The following is a 20649-nucleotide window of genomic DNA, read 5'->3' as shown; positions in this document are numbered from 1 at the left end:
ACCTCCGGGGCAGGCGGGAGTCGAACTCATGCGGAAGCAGCTTTAGATTCTCAGTGCTGTGCTTTAACCCGCTGCGCCACCAGGGAGGGCCAAAAGCTGAATGCTTTTATTTTTAAGAATGGAAAAATTCATCATTGGTAATTATGAATTTCTAAGTTTTGTCTTTTCCCTTAAGGCTCAATCTCAAGATATAGTTCCAACAATAGGATTCAGCATAGAGAAATTCAAATCATCCAGGTAATATACTTTATCATACTTGTGACAAAGAGTTGGGGTGAGGATGATAATATTTGATCTACCTAGTTATTCCTCCCACTCTTAGAAAAAGTAATTTGTTGTTTCATGTAATTGTAGGCATTAAAAATGTTTGTCTCACTACCTCAGGACTGTTTCTCAAGATTTAAATTTTAGACAAATTCTTATAACCTCACTAGCAAAGAAAACATATTTTATATGTCAGTTATACAAAATGCTGTGTTAAATAAATTCATTTTGTGGCACTTGTACATGAAAATTAGCCAAAGTTGAATATCATATATATACTCAAGGGTGTTTTCTTTGACTGAAAACAATGTAAAATTTTAAGTATAAGTTACATTTTAAATTAATAACTTACAATGTCATCTTTTTTGTTTGTTTTGTAGTTTGTCTTTTACAGTGTTTGACATGTCAGGTCAAGGAAGATACAGAAATCTCTGGGAACACTACTATAAGTAAGTATGTTTGTAAATGTTGATTAACTGATGGTTCTATTTTGATAACAAAAAAATGATTAGAAATCCAAAGGATTACATGATAGGGTTGCAGTGTGAATTTTTCGTATAATGTGAGTACATTTTCTAATTAAAAAAATAAGGTACAATCATGCATTATTATCTCAAATGCTCAGGTACTTCAAATTTTGTTTGTAATGCTGTCTCCTACCTAACCTCTTTGTAGTCTAAGGTGTTAATTATCTATACTTTAAAAATTAGCTTAAAAGTACCCTCTTCTGTGAAGTTTCACTATTTGACCAGAACTCACACAGTAATTTGTTCATTCATAGATTTGTAATCATAGTCATTACATCTTAAAATCATATTCCATGGATACTTCCCTGATGAGAATATGAACTCCTCTAGGGCAGGGGTTATTTCTTATTCAAATTATTTTTTTCAAGGCCTAGTATGATACTGGACATACTGATGAGTAACTATTCATTTTAGTACAAACTGCCTAACAGTTTACCATTTGTTCCACAAATAATTCTAAACAAATACTTCTCAGGGCTTTCCTAATGGCCTAGGGGGCTAGGTCTCAGCTCCATCACCGTAATGACCTGAGTTCAGTCCCTGGCCAGGAAGCTAACGCACAAATGGCTGCAGCAGGCTTCTCTTATTTCATCCAATGCCCCCCTCAACAGTGTATTTCAGTAAATATGCCTGTTCTGCTCCCCACTCTGTTTCTGGTGAATCCTCTCACACCGCTGGATGTACCTCAGTTCTTCTATGCAAAAATAAATATATAAATCTTTTTTAAAAAAGATGCTTTTAAAAGCATATCTAAGTCAGGCTATTGATGATCACTTCAGATTGTTATCAAGTTGCTAGGATTCAGATGTGTCATACCCTCTCAAGATACACATTTGGTGTTGTATAGTTACTCATTAATATCCAGTATTTGCCTGGACTCCTATATTTAAGAATAACTCACTTTTGGAGTCTGTACCTTGGAAAAGTATCCCTTATTTAAATGCACTTTTGTAATTATGACTTGAAATGGTGTGCCATTAATTAAAGCCAGAACAGGCTTTAATTTTGATTGATAGTTCTTTCCTGTAATATGGGAAGAAATGTTGGATTTCCCAGATGAGCCAGAGAAGATTTATTCCAGGCATTCTTTTCAATGAATATGTTAATAGACAGAAGGCCTATTTAATCATGTATATCAAGAGGAAATCTGAGAGAAAGAGAAAAGTGTCAAAATTTGTTTGTGGGATCTTGTCAAAAACTTGTGTTTGTGGGATCTTGCATTAAGTTTTGTAGGGAAAAGAGAAGCTTACTTTTTGTTGTTGTTGTTTTTTAATGAAACTTGAATTTTTAGGCAAGATTTTTTTAAATTTCATTTCCATTATTTGTTAACCAGATCCTTTTTAAAAATATGTATTACACATATATATTTAATTTAAAAAATAATATTAATTGCTTTAATAGGAATAAAAATACATAGAAATCATTACTTCAAAAGAATTTTGCTGTGATTTTTAACTTTTTTTTTTCCCACAATTTGGTAGAAGTAAATGAGCTCAGGAATATTTTAGATAAGTTGTAGGTAAAATGGTAAATGTTGAGAAGTCTATAATAGTAGTACATTTATTTCCAGTGTTTTTGTAATTTTATGAATGTAAAAGAACAAATGCATTTAATCTATTAAATTGAAAGGGATTAAAACAATTAACTACTGTTGGCAAAATGAGTGATTCTTAGAATGGGTATGTAACATTTTTCAGGTTAATTTATCAATATCTGTTAAAAGGAAAAATGTTCATGCTCTCTGCCAACAATTTTACATTTCAGAACTATCCTTTGACTAGGACTAGTGGGCAAATATAAACATAAAAGAATATTTTAAGCATGGTACATGGTGACATTTTTGTATATCTTCTTTATATAAAGAAAAATATTACTATTATTATAAATATGTACTTAATGTATATGAAAAGAAGAAAATAGTGAGTTGAATATTGTCCAAAACATTCATAACATTTATTTTTGGAATTGCAAGATTATAAGGTAAGTTTGCTTTGTCATTTAATGCTTCTATATTATATGTATAGTTTTTGTGAAGTACTCATAAAATACAACAAAGAATAAAATAAAATAAATATATAATTTAATGTTTGAAAAATACAGAAAAGAATATAAAAAAATGTCTTCTGTAAACCATACTAAGTTTATCATTTTAATCTTGTTGGTATATTTCTCTTTGAAATCCATAAATAAATGTTACATAATTTAGAAAGGAGACTTCTAAATTATATGCCATATACATTTTCCTATCCTGCCTTTCAGTTAAGAGTAAGTCAGGATACATATTCAATAAGTATAACTCTAATGTTTGCCTAATGCATATACCAAAATTTGCTTAATCATTTCTGTATTTTTGGACATAAATGCTAGTCTCAGCTTTTGAGGATTACATGTTTTCCTTAGAATAAATTCTATAAATAAAATACAATAAAATACTCATAAGCATGACTGAACATTTTAAAGTTTTCATGATAATCTGCATTTTTTTTACTAATAGGAGAAAGAAGCATTGGAAACTTTCATTTTTATATTTTTGATATATTTATATCAAATATATTTATTTGATTCTAATACATTAAGTTTTAAAATATCAATTTATGACTATAGAAATTGACTCACCAAAATGTAAATGTATGAAAACATTGAATTTTACTAGCAATTAATGAAGAACAAACTGAAATAATACACTATTAGGGTGGTCAAAATTGAAAAAAGTATGACTGCCTGCAAGGGATAAGAAAAGTACTGGTAGTGATAGTACAACTTGATCTGGCATTTGTGGAGAATTTTTTGTCAAAGTTTATCTCAAACTTTAAATTATATGTCTTCCTGGAAAGATGACTCCTAAGAAAAACCTTAAAGCATCAAGAAATTTTGAAAATGTATTTAGAAGGTGTTTATCCCCAAATTTTTCATAATAATTAAAACTGAAAAGTTTAAAGACCCAATAATAGAAGTTCGACACAATTGATGACATATCCAGGTATTGGAAAGCTTTAAACCATTAAAAAATAAGTATAATCAGTGATTTTTGAAATGATGTGTAAGTGAATCTTTAAACTAATTCTGTGGCTGATCATTAGCTTTAAAAAAAATCAAATAGAATAAAATAAAAGCTACTTGTGGCCCTCCCTGGTGGCGCAGCGGGTTAAAGCACAGCACTGAGAAGCTAAAGCCACTTCCGCATGAGTTCGATTCCCACCTGCCCCGGAGGTGACCACATGGTGTGGCAGACCTCTCCTGACCCACCCGCTGCTCCCCTCAGCAGTGTACTTCATTGATTTGCCTGTTCTGTTCCCGACTCTATCTCTGGTGAAGCCTCTCACCACCCCTGAGCCTCTGGCCTGTACCCCAGTTCTGTATGCACAAATAAATAAATCTTTAAAAAAAATAAATAAAAAATAAAAGCTACTTGTAATCTTGATTCAAGAAACTTACTACTAATATTTTGTCATATACTTATGTGTCTGTGACACTCAGTGCACATACAAGAACATGTGCATTTAAACACTGGTATATGGCTTTTTATATATATATATATATTTTATATATATATATATTATATAATGTTTCATATAAAAAATAGTTCATATTATACTGTAAAAAAATATCAAAGGAATGTACACATGTAGCAGAAAGGCAGGGTACAAAACTGCAGGATGCTGTTTAAATTCTGTTGTACATACTAAAATGTGAATATAACAGTGTCAAAATTGATTTATATCAAAATACTAATCATGATTGTAACTATGTAATAGTAAGATGGTTTTCCTTGTAATATTTCTAAATTATGAAATAATTTCAAAGTCATTAAATTTAGCATATTTTGCAGTTGAAAGAGATTATTTTACATGAATTATAACTAATAGCTAATATGGTAATCATTTGTATAAATTAGTAAGAAACAGCATCAAAGTCAATAACAAAATAACAAGTAGATATAGGACATGAAAAAATAATATGTAGGTTGCATAATGTAAATATAGTAAACATGGAAATATGTTTATTTTTACATTTTCTCATTCTTTGTATGAGACAGAGAAGGACAAGCCATTATTTTTGTCATTGATAGTAGTGATAGATTAAGAATGGTTGTGGCCAAAGAAGAACTCGATACTCTTCTGAATCATCCAGGTATGTGTTTGTGTTGATCTCTGTGTCAGCCTGTGTCTGTGTGTCTGTGTCTTTTAGTCTGTGATAGCTGTATTTTAGATTATGTTTTTATGTGATGTTTTATTCTTTGGTGTCATCAAAAAACATTGCTTACACTGCAATTATCTTTTAGTTATAACCTAAATTTTAAAAGAGTAGTCATGCAGCATTCATTATATCTTTACCTACAAACCCATATAGTTTTTAAGCTTCAAAGTGTTTTTGCAACATTTTCCAGGTCTCTGACCTTTATTTCCCCCAAAGTATATGCACAGATCTGAAGATATGCAGTATATGGTTCAGTGGTTTTGATAAGTGCGTGCACTCATGAAGCAGCATTCCCTGTCATGAAAATTTCTCTAAAACCCCATACCTGGTGCTAGAAGAACGTAATGATTTTTATCACTACATTAACTTTACCAGTTTTATAATTTTATATAAATAAGGGGAAAATATATACTTTGTCTTAATTTTTTTCATTCACCATAATGTTTTTGGCAGTCACCCAAGTTGTTGAACATCATTTGTTTATTCTTTTTTTATTGCTGTGTAATAGTCTATTATGCAAATGTACCAACGTTTTTTTAGTCTCCTGTTTTCTTTTCCCACTTTGGTGTTCTGTTTGGGTATTCACCACTGTGCCTTCAAGCTCATTAATTTTCCATTACTTTTCTTATGTCTACTGTAGAGCCCTTCTATTATATTTTTCAATTCAGCTATAATATTTTTAGATCCATTAGTTATAGTTGTAATAGTCTCGTGTTTTCCCAATTTTACTGTTTTACTGTTCCTATTTTTCATCATTCATTGTTTTTTTTAATTCCGTGTGCATGTTTATTACAGTTACTTGTTAAACTCTTCAGGCACATTTTACAGTTCTGTGGAATTGAAACTTCTCTCAGGGATTTTTGCTCCAGAATTCTTCTGTCCTTTCACACTTAGGTTTTATGTGTTGAAAGGGGTTTCCTTTTCTTAACAAATGACAGTATATCCTACCACAAATAGCTAGAAATAATCTTAGTCTTTTTAACTAAGATCTTTAGGTATCTTATTTCTGACCTCCACCCCTGCACCTGATAAACTGATAAGACACTGGTACCTTGGTACCAGTAAAGAGTAATAGGTAGGGAGGAACATGGGTCATAGGCTCTGAAAGATCATTTCCAAAGGTTTAGTGCTGCCAGCATGCAAGTTGTATGTGAGGGATCCGCTGTGATCCCTTTCTGTAGGCCAACCCCTATACCAAAACATTCTTCCCAATATCTTAAATATGTGTATATAATTTTAATTAAATCTAATTGTTTGATTTTATTCCTTTATATATAGACTTTCTGTGTAATCTGTAAGAAACTTCCTCTAATACTGATAGTTCTCTATGTTTTCTTCTAGTAGACCTAAGTTTTTAATTCAATGTTTAGGTCTGGGACCCATCTTGAATAAACTTTATGCTTTTTTCATACAAATAAACCAATTGTCCCCAAATTCACTTCTTGAAAAGTTTCTTTTCCACTGAATTACATGCCAAAATAATTTGATTTCAACTTTACCAAATCATTTGATGATGTATATGTGGATTTATTTCTGGACTCTGTTCTATTCCATTGATCTCTTTTATGTCCTTTCATGCCATGTTGATTTACAGAGAATTGTAATAAATCACATAGGGTAAATAAATCCTCCTATCTGGGACCTCTTTTTCAAGATTACTTTGGTAGTTCTAGGTTCTTCATATTCATAAATAATTAGTTTAAATTAATTTGTAAACTTTTAGAAAAATACCTGTTGAGATTTTGTTTAAATTGCATTTGGGGTAATTGACATCTTAGCATTGCATTTAACATTGAGTATTTCAAATTATGGATGTAATACATCACCTCACTTCCTTTCTATCTTCCACAGTTTCTATGTAGAGGTCTTACACATCTTTCTATTTATCTTTGCATTTTATATATATATATTTTTAATTTATTCACATAGAACTGGGGTACAGGCCAGAGGTGCAGGGGTGGCGAGAGAATTCACCAGAGACAGAGCAGGAAGCAGAACAGGCAGACAGAGGAAGCACACTGCTGAGGGGAGTAATGGGCGGGCCAGGAGAGGTCTGCCACACCATGTGGACCACCTCCGGGGGTTACAGCAGGGATCGAACTCATGTTGAGGTGGCCCCAGCCTCCTAGTGCTGCACTTTAACCCGCTGCGCCACCAGGGAAGGCCGCATTTTTTATATTTTTAAAGCAGTTGTAAATTCTATAGTTTTAAATATTGGCAACAACATATACATATGTGTGTGTGTGTGTGTGTGTGTGTGTGTGTGTATCTCAAATGGGTACTGATAAAATATTGGTAATAGTATTAAAAGAATATTAATGAAATAATGAAGAAACTGCTCAGTAAGTGCTAATACAGGGCAACTTTGTAGCGAGGCAAATAAGTAAAAAGCAAAAGATTTAAAACAGCAAGAATAGTCTGATACTGGTTTTTTATAGGACAACATATAATTATTTACAATTTCTTTACAATGTAAAGAAATTGATGCTATGATTTGACTTTCTAGGGAAACATCCCAGTTTTACACAGAAAGGAAGGAAGGGGGGGGGTGGGAGGGGAAAAGGAAGGAAGGCAGTATGTAAAAATTTATAAGTGAATATTTTTTAAAAAAAGCTTCAACCTAAGGGTTGATAGTATTTAGAAAGTTGTTTTTCTTCTTTAATTCTCATTGTTCAAATATATACCTGACATTCTCTTTAAATAGTCGTGTGTGGGTACATGTTATAGGATGAAATGGTTAGAAAACAATTTTTGTAGATTTTCAACTTAAGAATTTAGAAAAAATGACCTACAAAGCCTCAAATTGTGATAATAGCCTTATTTTCTCTTTTAGATATTAAGCATCGCCGAATACCAATCTTATTCTTTGCAAACAAAATGGATCTTAGAGATGCAGTGACTTCTGTAAAAGTGTCTCAGTTGCTGTGTTTAGAGAACATCAAAGACAAACCATGGCATATTTGGTAAAGTTTACATTTACTTTTTCTCATTCTAAAGAAATATATCAAAACTTCATGTTTTTTCTTTTATTTAAAACCTTATTTTATAAGTGACCTAATATGTAGGTTGTAAGCTAATGACTTTGTTTTATCAAACTGTGACATTGCAGTAATTCACGAATATATTACTACTAAAATCTTATCAGAATTTTGGAGTAAGAACATGTAAGCAACTCTTTGAAAGAATAACTTCAACAATTTACTCAGTTTCAACCACACTAATTTCCTTTTGCACACTGAATCAACCAACCACAATTCCCACTTGTTCTTCTCTTTGACTAAATCATTCTCCAAAATAATATTTCTGTTGCTATTTTCCTTCCTTCAAGAGAGAGAGAACTTTCCTCATAACTCCATAAAAATATAACTATGTCTTACCTGTTATTTTTTCCTGATTTTGTTTTATTTTTCTGTTGACGTGTAATGTCTTCTGTTTACTCTGTAAAACCCTGGAATTATAATAAAACCTGATGTTTAATAAATGCATGACAAATATTTGTTTAAATGAAAATATAAACAAATATCAAATATTGATAGCATTTGAAAATACTAGTAATTATATGTCATAAGTAGTATCTGAAGTTTTTATATATCCTTTATTGTGAAAGCAATTTTTTACTATTACATTTAACTACAAACATTTCTGCCAAAACATTCTAAGAATAACCATAAGTATTAAATAGTATTATAAGTGCCTTTCCTTCCAGCCTACCTCTCCCTGCTGTAGGTTGCCCTATTCTTGCTAGTTTTCCTTTTTTTTTTTTTTTTTAAAGATTTTATTTATTCATACAGAACTGGGGTACAGGCCAGAGATGCGGAGGGTGAGAGGATTCACCAGGGACAGAGTCGGGAGCAGAACAGGCAGATCGACGAAGTACACTGCTGAGGGGAGCAGCGGGCGGGTCAGGAGAGGTCTGCCTCGCCATGTGGATCTCCTCCGGGGCAGGCGGGGATCGAACTCATGCGGAAGTGGCTTTAGCTTCTTCGTGCTGTGCTTTAACCCGCTGCGCCACCAGGGAGGGCCAGTTTTCCCATTTTTATAAGAAGGTGATGTTTTAGGTGTGTGTGTGTATATATGTATATATATATATACAGAGAAAGCGCTCACGAAAAAGATTGAACATAGAGGCAAAGAATTTAGCTGGTCTAGAAGAAGCACGAGAATATGAAGCAAAAAGGTAGTAGAACTGAAAAGAACTTTAAGAACTTTACTTGGTACTGAAAGAAATAGTATATAGTATGATGGAGGACTATGAGTACCTTGGTGGTGGGTGTGAACATCTGAAAAGTTTTGAACCAGTAGCTCTACCTCTGAAGAACAAATGCTGTTATATAGCCACATTACTCAATAAAACACAGTACTTTTTTTGTTTGTTTGTTTAAATGTAATAGTGTGGATAAGGGTTTTAGAAAGTCCTTTGCAGATGTTAGTACACAGGACCTCTGACATCTCTACTCAGGACTGAACCACTGCCTATCTCAAACACATCTCTCTTTCCTTGAGACATTTGGGATTTATGAAGAAAATATGCAGAATTTCCTCTGCCTAAAAGGAAGGATTTCTTCATTTGTATTACTTGTTTGTAACTATAAGTGTGTGGTAAAAAAAAGTACATCGATCTTTCTTGATTTAAATATTGCAGTTACTAAATTTTGCACTTGATAGGATATTACATAATTTTCTTTGAATAATTGTACATCTCATGCTGTTTGTTTCTACCTTTTAAAAAAATTCTGAGTCATATTCTTACTCAATATTAATTGGAAATAATTTATCTTCTAATTTCAATCAAGTTAACTCTTTTAGGTCATTTAGTCTATCTTAAAATCATTCTTTAGTTTACTAAAAGGTACTATAGTTCTTCAGAATCTCTAATTATACCAATGACTATTAATCAATTATCTTTTGAAAGAAAACAACTAGATTAGTAACATGAGAAATCCCATCAATCTACATCTTAATACTTAAAATCCTCTATTTTATTATTTTTAATTTAAAAACTTAATTCTGATTATTTATAAAGTAGTATCTAAAAATGTATTTAAATTGATTTTCTTAAGAATGGAAAGACAATGCTAGGGCCATGTTTTATATACATTTACATATCAGATACTTCATTCTCCCAGTAACCATAATAAGGCCAACAGTAATATTCTCTTGTTTTATATATGCTAAAACTGAGAACAGAATTATTAAATAATCTATCCATCTTCCTACAGCCAGTAAAGATGAAGCAATGACTGAAACTTACTGGGATTTTTTTTTTAACCATTTTACCAAAGTTATAATTACAGACTATGTCACATAGATATCAAAACCCATTTCAGAATAAAGGCATTGCATCCTATAATTGCATTACAACTTAAGTCAAACAATCTTAGCAAATAAATGCTATTGTGTAAGCCCTTGGGTCTGGGAAAAAATAGTATGGGCTATATAGTTTCCTACCATTAGAAAAATAACTAAACATATGCTTTGTTAATGTCAGGCTGAATAATATTCTTGAATAATAACATTTAGTTACATACTTTTCCAATGTCTTGCTCCTGAGCACTCAGATAATTATTTACTATTTACATTCAGTTTCAGTGGCTACCAGTTTTGCTTAGAAATGTATGATTACCAAAATGTATTAAATTTCCATTATGACAACATTTTCTTATAGTTCTGTAATGTTATGAATTGGATGTTTCTTTCAATTTTATTTCAGTGCTAGTGATGCCATAAAGGGAGAAGGATTGCAAGAAGGAGTAGACTGGCTTCAAGGTACATCATAGAATGCTGTGCACCTTCACCCTTTATTTCCTTTCCTTTCACATTTTTATTTTTCAATTTTTATTACATCATTGCCTTTTTTTCTTGTGTTTCCATTTATTTCTGCTGTCAGAAAAAACAATACAGTAAGTATCTATCCTCCATTTACTCCTATTATGTTTTTCTAAGAGGTTTATTTGTTTGCATCTTTACAGTCAATATATATATATATACAACTCTTAAAGATATTTTAATTTGTGTCAGTGAATTTCTGTCAGGAACATGTGAAGTTTGGGGTTAATTTTAGTTTATACTGTCAATAACTAAAAATGTGTGAACAGTATATCTTTCAAAGATTCATGCTGTATTCCATATGTAGCTTCATTTGTACACATAATGTGTTTATACAACTTTCAACACTTATATTTTGTGTTATAAATACTGATATTCTATGCATTTCTAGAATATAAATGCAATTTATATATTTAAAATTCTATTTGTTAGTCATCAGAATAGTTGTCATAAGTTGGTACAGTCTACTATATTAAATATAGTAAATTTAAATTAAATATATCATTTTTTCTATAAAGTTACATATCCTACTAAACAACAGGAATGATTTAAAGCACAATGACTCAGACAGAGCAACAGATATGAATGAAATGAGGTTCCTTTTTGTTACATGATTCTGAAAAGTTTAGGCAAAAAGATTCCATGTGTAAACCAGACAGCTGAGAATTGTTCCTACTAGAAGTCTCCCTGTCCTGTGTAAGGGTGAATAGTAAGCTAAGTTCTAGTTACACCCTTGTGGCTATAAATTCTATTTTATTTCATTTTATTTTGTGTAAAAGAACTCAGGTGTGCAGGTGAAAGAATTCTCCAGACGCAGAGTAGGGGGCAGAACAAATGGATTTACTGATTAGAGAAGCAGGGGCGAGACAGGACAGGTCTGGTCTGCAGGGCCAAATGTGGGTCTGCCCCTACCTGGGGATTGAACTCAGGCTATAGCAGTGAGAGCACTGAGGCTTAACCCTTTGGTCCCCAGGGAGGCCCTAAAAATTCTGCTTTCTCCTACACTTTTTTTTTTTTATTAAAGATTTATTTATTTGTGCATACAGAACTGGGTTACAAGTCAGAGGTGCAGGGGCCGTGAGAGGCTTCACCAGAGACAGAGTGGGGATAGAACAGGAAGACCTACAAAGACACTGCTGAGGGAAGCAGCGGGCGGGTCAGGAGAGGTCTGCTGAGCCATGTGGATCCCTCCACGGCAGACAGGGATTGAACTCACGCTGAAGTGGCTTTAGCTTCTTAGTGCTGTGCTTTAACCTACTGCGCCACCAGGGAGGGCCTACACTGACCTTTTAATGTCAAGTTTGTAGGATTTCTTTTTTTTCTTCTGCATGTTGGAAACCACATTATGGTGAATCTGAGGGTAGCCTACTTGCCCACACACAAGGAGGTTTAATATTTCCGTTGGTTCAGAGAACTAAACTTGCATTTAATAGTGTTTCAGTTAACTACAAGGACTATTGTATTACTTTCTCTTTTGTATTTCTGTAATAGTAAGTAGCTTACACTTGCTTCTGAGCAAGTAATGGCATTTACCATTAAACTGCAAAGAACATTCTAGTAATATTTTTTACAATTTAGTGAAACCTGAGAAATCCTATCAAGAAATAGTGATCAGAGGGACTAGTAAGATTTTTCTGTGAACCTGACAATATTTTTCTAATATTTTTCAACTTTGAACTTAAAAATAAAAATATTAAACTAGGGCCCACCCTGGTGGCACAGCTGGTTAAAGCACAGCACTAAGAAGCTAAAGCCACTTCAGCATGAGTTCGGTCCCCTGCCTTGGAGGTAGCCACATGGCGCGGCAGACCTCTCCTGACCCACCTGCTGCACCCCTCAGCGGTGTACTTTATCAGTCTCCCTGTTCTGCTTTCCACTCTCTCTCTGGTGAATCCTCTTACCGCCCCTGCACCTCTGGCCTGTACCCCAGTTCTGTATGCATAAATAAATCTTTAAAAATATATAGTAAACTAGCAGAAATTGAACAAGATACCTTTTTGTTTATCATGTTAGGATAGATTTCATAGTTCTTGAAGTAAACTGAAGAGGTATAAGTTCAGAACATCTTTTGCATTTAGATTTACATATAAAAACCAATGACATAGTCTCATGTATTTACTGTTAACTCTTTTGCAGAGTAAGTTTTCATCTCTTTTCAAATCCAGAGAGATCATCAAAGTGTAGACTATTTTCTGTGTGAACAAAGGTTTATTAGACTGCTAAAAAAAATGGTCAGAGTTACAGGACCGATTCCTTCATAAAACACCTTCCAGAGGAATATTCCTGAGGAGATAATAATATTTTAGCCCTGATTTCTCACTTTACAAGTGCTTATTATTGCTCACAGTGCAGATGCAGTATGGATGAAATTAGTAAAGCTTATAATAAAGTCATCTAAAGCATAGTACTTACTGTAAGTAGGCTGGTAGTCACCTGATTTTTCAGATCACAACACTTGATTTACACACTTTATGATTTAAAGGTATAAGATTATACTCTTCAGGTATGTTACCAACACACAACCCCCCACCAAGGCACCTGTAGTCATTTGAGTTCCCTCCCCACTTTGCTTTCCCTCACCCTCCATTCTGGTATCCTCAATTCTATAGTCATATTTCTAGTTTAGTTTTATATGACCCTTTATTAAATGATACCAGCTAGTATTTGTTCCTCTCTTTTTGGCATATTTTGCTGGGCATACTACCTTCTAGTTTCAACCATGTTGCAAACATCAACCATTTATCTTTTTATAGCAAAGTGTTACTCTATTATATCCATTATATCTTTGATATCCATGGTATATGGATATACCATGTCTTCCTAATTTGTTCATCTGTCTTTGGGCACTTAGATTGCCACCATAGATAGTGCTGCAATGAATATAGGAGTATATATCTCCCTTCAAAATTAGTGTTTTTGCATTCTTTGGGTAGATATCTAGGGTAATTGTGGATCATATAGATCTAATTTTAATATTTGGAGAATCTCCATCCTATTTTACATAGAGACTACATTCCCACCAATAGTGTCAAATTTCCCTTTTCTCCAATCCTTACTAACACTTGTAATTTTGGTCTTTTTATATGGACCGTTCTCATATATATGATATGGTATCTCATCGTCCTTTTGATTTGCATTTCCCTGACAGTTTCTAGTGATACTTTCCTTAGCTGTATAGAAGCTTTTTCATTTGACGCAGTTACCATTGTTTACATGCTCCTTTGTTTCTTTTGCTGTTGGGAGATGAATCCACAAAGGCATCACTAAATTCTGTGTTGCGGGTGTTTTACCTATGTTTTCTATGATTTCTGGTCTTTGATCCAAGTTTAAGCCATCTTCAGGTAAATTTTGTATATAGTGTGAGTGAATGGTCTAGCTTTATTTTTCATGTTTCTGTCCAATTTTTCTAACTATTTATTGAAGACTTCCCTTTCTCCAGTATATAGACTCTTGGCTCTTTTGTTGTAGATTAACCATCAAGTGATTTTATTTCTGGGCTCTTAATTCTGCTCCATTGGCCTATATATCTGTTTTTGTCACTCATCTGGAATTTACATTGCAGCCATTTTTTTTTTTTTGCTTTATTTTGTCTGTAAAAATGAGGCCACTAGGTGTCAGTAATTATCCAACATCACAGTGCCACTTGCCAACCCTTCTTGCTACCTATTGTCTTTTCTCCTCCAACCTCTCAATTTTTTTAAAGAGAATATTACTGGGAGTATTTTTGTGAGTGTATATTGCCATGTTATCTCGTGCGATCTTTACAAAAATTTCTACAAATAAGTAGTAGTATCCCCATTTTATATGAACAGCAATGGAATAGTAGTAAAACACAGTCTAACAGATTTATCCCAGTAATTATTAGGTACAATCGCTTACATTGTGAAGTTACTTTTCATCGAATATTAAATACTTTCCATAATTATTGCTATATATATTAATGAAATCCTGTGTTAATACAGTGTCTGGAATAAGAAAAAATTCAATACATGTTAAGTTTACTTTTATCTAACTGTTCTATTTAGTGGAGGAGTAAATTTAGTACATCATTAAAAAATGAACCTGTTTGTATCTCAGTGAGGTCTTTTGTTTGTAATTCTCAGGTAATAGTAAATTGTTTATAATTTGTTGATGCTGACTCTCACTCTCTGGATTTTAAAAGCAGTCAGAATCTAGTGTGCAAAATAGGTAGCAGTAAATTTGGGAGTTGAGAGTATAACCACTGGTAACTTTTTACTAGCCAAAGCATTTTCTGTAAATGTAACTCTGAAGTTTTGAACTAAATCTCTTCATGTTCCTTCTAGAATTCTTATATTACCTAGCATATTAAATAAGAGGCCTCTAGTTCATTTTGAATTGAGTTATTCTTTATTTTAAAGGTTGAATAATTGGGTGCAGAAGATTAAAGGGTACATTTTGTACCATCATCCTATTTCCTTTTGTATTCTCTGTAACTACTTATGTATATAACAGTCCAAAGACAAGAACCCCTAAGAGACTATTCAAAAGCCACTACAGAGCTAGAAGTGTTGTAGCTCTGAAACTTTCAAATGAATTCTTATAAAGAGAAAAACCATACAAGACTAATGAAACATTCATTTTATGACTTTATACAGAAAAAGTAGATAATGCTCCCAGGTTTTAATAAGCCTGGCATTTACTAACTATGTGTATTGGTAGCCCAAAAAAAACATACTGTGTTAAACACACGGTTTCATTTCTCACATATCACTAACAGTGAAGAGACCTATTTAAAGGTGTTAACACAGAAGGGCAAAAGAATAGGAGGGGTAAAAATGTCAACTTATTTTACAAAGATGGGTATCTGATGTAGGATGAATCAGTTAATAGAGCTGTTGGAAAGCATGCTGCTTCACATTTCAGATCCTCAAAGACTCAGCAATTGAGTGGAAATAAGGATGAAGGTGGATCTGAAACAGACAACCCAGTGCAGCCTTCCCCGAAAAGGCAGGTTCAGTCTCTGTAGAGAGTTGAACAACATATCTTTGGACTGGAGAGAAAAGCAAAACTATGTGCTGTGCCACTGAACTGAACATGAGGAATTGCTACAAGTTTTTATTTATAACATTCTTCTGCCTCCCAGAGAACAGTGAAACAATGGCAGTACATAGGCAGAAGATGGACCCAGAATTAACATTAAAGATTCCCAAGGAAATGACTTAACCAGGTGTACTAGAATGATGTACACATTTAAGAAGTCTTGCAAACATTTCCAAAGTCCAATCAGCTTTATTGTTTTCCTTCATATAGATGAATAGATGTCAGAGGGTCAGTAGGTATTTGAAGACCAGGATATTATAAATTATGGAACATGAAAAAACAAGAAAGGCAAGTTAGTAAAAATAGAATTTTTATGGAGAACATTTCAGAAAACTGTTAGAGCGTCTTCAAAGAGACATAAAAAATGTATTACATTTGGAAGCATGGTAGAGATACTACTTAAAAAAGAATAACAAATGTGGAATTCTTAGAAAATTAAAATAGTGGAAGTAGAAAACTGAATGAATTAAAAGAAAATAAAGTCTCTCCAAAATTCAACAAAGACAAAAAGTGGACAGAAAAGATATAATAACTGTTCATGTTTAGGAGACCTACTATCTAATTATGATGAATTTTAGAATGCAGTAACAGTGAAAATAGAAAGGAGTGGAACATTAAATAAATCATCAAACTGTTTTCCAGAACTGAATGATGGGTTTTTAGTTGAAAGGCTTGAGAGCCCAGTGTAGTAGATGAAATACTCCCACACCAACGCACACCATTATTAAAATTTAACTCTGAAAACAAAATTCTACAAGAAAGAAGTTTCATGTAAAGGATAAGGAAACAATAACCTCAGGCTTCTTAATAGCAGCATTTGGAAGCTATAAGATAATTAAGCAATGCTTGAGAAAGTTTAAGAAGAAAAATAATAAATCATCCTCCGTTATCTGTGGACTATAACTGTAGAAGTAAGTCATCTTTAGCCATGTAGTCTCACGAATTTCCTTTCTATAGCTTTTAATGAGGTAGCCATAAAATAGAAGAGGAAAATAAAGATCATAAAACAGGAAAACCAACACAAGAAAGCAGGGAGGAATTCTAGGATGATAATGGAGACCCTGGAAATATAATGAGAGCTCTTGTAAGAAAATATCTGCAGGCACAAAAAAGAGGTTAGAGTTTTGGGAGACTAGGAGAAAATACTTCAAGAACTGAAATTGATACACTGCATAATATACTTCATAAAGGTTTAAAGCAATGTGGAAGTAGTGGGTTAAAAAAAAAAACTAAGCATACAGGTAGAATTCAAGATAAGAATAATTACTGTCTCCAGGTGGATAAAAATATACAGTAGAGGGAAAGAAAAGCAGCCAGGATTTATCAGCCGTCACAGTCACAGACAGCATTTATATGATCATCATGTTGATAATTATTCCGTTACTATGTTAAGAGATTGGAAGTATCATATGCATTATGAAGTTTGCAGTGTAGCAGTAGAGGAGTGTGTAGGACCTGAAGCCTCATGTTGCATTGAAGGAACTGATAGTTCAAGAAATAATAATAAAGGTATATTATTTATACATCAGTGGTAATCACCTAAAAGGAAGTTGGAAGCAGTTGCCAATGGAGAGAGGAAAAGAGATGACATCATGCAAGAAAAAAACTACTAGTTTTTATAGAGGCAACATAGATAAAACAAGTTGATTACTTATTCATATACAGCTTCAATAAAAATAAAAACTATAGAATGAATTGTGCTTTCTTAAAAAAATGTTGAATGCATAGACTTTGATCATGTTCACATAGAGTTGTTTTGAATTGCTTTAGAAAATATCTTTTGCCTTGAAGAAACTGATAATTTTTGTTTGTTTTTTGTTATCAGATCAGATCCAGGCTGTGAAGACATGAAAAGATAATATTTGGAAACCTCATCAATTTTCAATTCAAAGGATATATTTAGGCAAAATGAATATTTATATTTTTTAAAAGATGTTTGTGCATCTAAAAGTACTTTATAATCCTCTGTTTCCATTTATGGTCTCTGAATGTGCTTTTTAAGAACATAGAACTGCAGGTATGCTAATCTGACCATTATATGAAAACTAAAACCTCTGAAGAGATCACCAAAATTATTGACTTGTTAGTAAAAGTCTGCATTTGATTGTAACTAGAATATTTAGAGTCAGAGTTGTAAGCCATCTCAATATCGCATCATGATTTATAATATTTATGATATCTATAATGCATTTTATTTTTTTAACTTCTAAACTTCTTAGTTTATGATATGACTTTACAGTGTAATTATGCTTATGAGAAAACTTTAAATATTTTGAAGGACCATGGTAATTAATATAGCTTAAATTTTTACTATATGTCACCACCAATAAAACATAAAATATACTAAATGGTGTGCTTTGTTTATGCTAAAAAGAATAATGCTTTGTTTATATAGTATTTAGTGTTTCACTGTCAGGCATTTGTAAATTATCTGGGACCAAATTAGCTGAATTTATCCAGTGAATATGTATTGAACATTGCTACATAGACCAGTCTGACATTGTCCTAAATTGATGATACCTGGTAAATAAGACATATTCATTATCCTTAGTAAATAACTTTAATGAGGAAGAATAGCAGAACCTTGATATATATTATCTAATTTTATTTGTTGGTTGAATGAAGATACTACATTTGCAAATTAAGAGTGAATTGATTTGTTATGCTTCCATAATTATATAACTGACTTCTTATTTCTACTTTTAAAGTGCCTGCAATTTACTAAAGTACTTTATTAAATAGATTGTAACTCATTAAGTCATATTTTTCCTTAGCATAAAATGGTTGCATAAATGTTAAGAATTTCAGATATCTCAGGTATCTACTTTGTGCAACTTGTATTACTTCTTACAATTTAAAGACCACTTAAAATTGTAAACTGTAAATAGAAGTTTTCATTTTAAATTAATTACTGAAAAATAGTGTATCAAGAAATGCTATCAATCTGGAAAGCATTGCATAGAATGAAAAGCTATTATGTGTACATCTTAAACCTTTTTATCTGTGAAAATAAATAAAAGACAAAAAGGTAAAAAATAAAAATATATTTGCAGCAATGTATTTCACAGAGATCTGAACTAAGTTATATTAAAACTGCAGTCAAAGTTCTGAACCCAGTTTCTCAGAGTCCATATATCTGTATGTATTGGAATTTGCCAAATTGAAAGTTAACTAGAATATTCTCATGGTCCAGCATTTTGACTGGTTTACCAGTCTCATAAATTGTTTTGATGTGAATACAGACTGAGATTTTCTTTAATCTAGAGTTACTTTAAATATAAAAAGGACATGAAGATGATGAAAACACTAAATTAACAAAAAAAATGATATGTTATAACTATTTTAGGAGGATAAAGAAAGGGGTGTTTAAGTGAATTCAAATCCCTCACCTACCAAAAGGTAAGAATAGCAGCCATTATCACTATATTATAGCAAAATTTTGAACACCTATTACATAGATAGTATTGTTGCCTCATTTAATCCTCATAATAATCTATGTGGTAAATGTTATTATTTTTGTTTTATAGACAGTGAAACTAAGGCTTAAAAATATTAACTGCTAAATGTAACTGAACTAGTAAATATTATTCTTGTTTTATAGACAAGGAAACTAAGATCTAAAAATGTTATTCTTTAAGTGTAACAGAACTAGTAAATGATGGTATTGGGATTCAGAACCATTCTTTTTAAAATGAATTGTTGATGACAAAAATATATTTACAGATACTAGAAATTTAGAGGTATCGGCTATAAGAATAGCGAAAAGAATTGAAAAGACTCTTGACCTGAAAAAGACTAGTAGGGGGGTAGGAGATTTGAGATAAAAGACAATTTTTTTTTCTTTCTGTTTAGTTTCAGGGATATTAAGATTATTCAAATTTCAAACTTTGAGCATAAATGACTTTGACAGAAATAATTCTTAAAACTGTTAATTAGTATTCCACCAACTATGTAATGTACACCTACGTAAAGGTTTAGAAAAAAAAAAAACATGGTGACTGTTTCCTTTATTTCCATGGCCTACAAAACTAATTTATAGTCTATAAGCAACCTTTCCTACTCTACAATGTCATCTAAAGCATACGTAGAAGCTAGTTGGACAATGACACAGGATCCCATATAAGTGTGTTTAAGTTGAAGTTATTTGCATTTATATTTAGCATATATACAGTAAAACTACTACAAGAAAGCTCAGTGTTTTTTACATTTAGATATTACTAGGTTATAAAATTTAATTTATTAAATTCTGTATTTCAGTATAATACCTCATGAAATATTCAAACCTATCCCATGATATGTTTTGCATTTTAATATTTATGTGTGGCTCTCTTCAGCCACAAAAGATCTAAGTTTTCTAATTTTGTTTTATTTTTCCCATAGACTGTCTGATTAAAATTATGAATTGTCTCTTGATTGCTTGAATTTTTTTTTCTTTTAGAACTTTGGCATACCGTTATGATTTCCATATGCAGTTGTTTTTTGGACTGTTTAAGGCAAATATATCCTGTTTATAACTGGTAAATTAAAATACTGTAGAATTTTTACTGACTTAATACATGTTTGCTGCTTCCTGATTTCCTCTTAGTTTAAAAAATAATGTCAATGTTAAACGTTCACTTAATGGGAAGTTAAAACAGTTTTTTCTGATTCTGTAGCTGGAGAGAAATACCATCATGAATCATGATTGAGAAATAGCTGTGTTTAATTTAATGTTTCATGTAATTTAGTTATTATATCTTTCCATTAAGGATGTTCCTGTGAGACTTATGGGGAC

At 32.2% G+C, this 20649-nt stretch overlaps 1 protein-coding gene across 2 annotated transcripts in view; it reads left to right on the top strand.

Moving 5' to 3' along the window:
• ARL6 (ADP-ribosylation factor-like 6) overlaps positions 1-19159 on the top strand; it is a 24804-nt gene extending 5645 nt beyond the window's left edge. For both annotated transcript variants that reach the window (XM_004675272.2, XM_012729499.1), the window contains exons 3-8: positions 176-237; positions 645-713; positions 4828-4922; positions 7822-7951; positions 10699-10754; positions 17701-19159. In XM_004675272.2, the coding sequence (XP_004675329.1) occupies positions 176-237; positions 645-713; positions 4828-4922; positions 7822-7951; positions 10699-10754; positions 17701-17726 (438 nt within the window). In that variant the 3' untranslated portion in view covers positions 17727-19159. The remainder of the gene's footprint in view (positions 1-175; positions 238-644; positions 714-4827; positions 4923-7821; positions 7952-10698; positions 10755-17700) is intronic.
• Positions 19160-20649: the final 1490 nt, after the last annotated feature.

The sequence above is a fragment of the Condylura cristata genome, unplaced genomic scaffold (genome assembly GCF_000260355.1).
Source record: "Condylura cristata isolate star-nosed mole 26May11 unplaced genomic scaffold, ConCri1.0 scaffold00003, whole genome shotgun sequence".
NCBI classification, from domain to species: domain Eukaryota; kingdom Metazoa; phylum Chordata; class Mammalia; order Eulipotyphla; family Talpidae; genus Condylura; species Condylura cristata.
The sequence above is the reverse complement of the archived record's forward strand: the minus strand, read 5'-3'. Positions and strand labels throughout refer to the sequence as shown.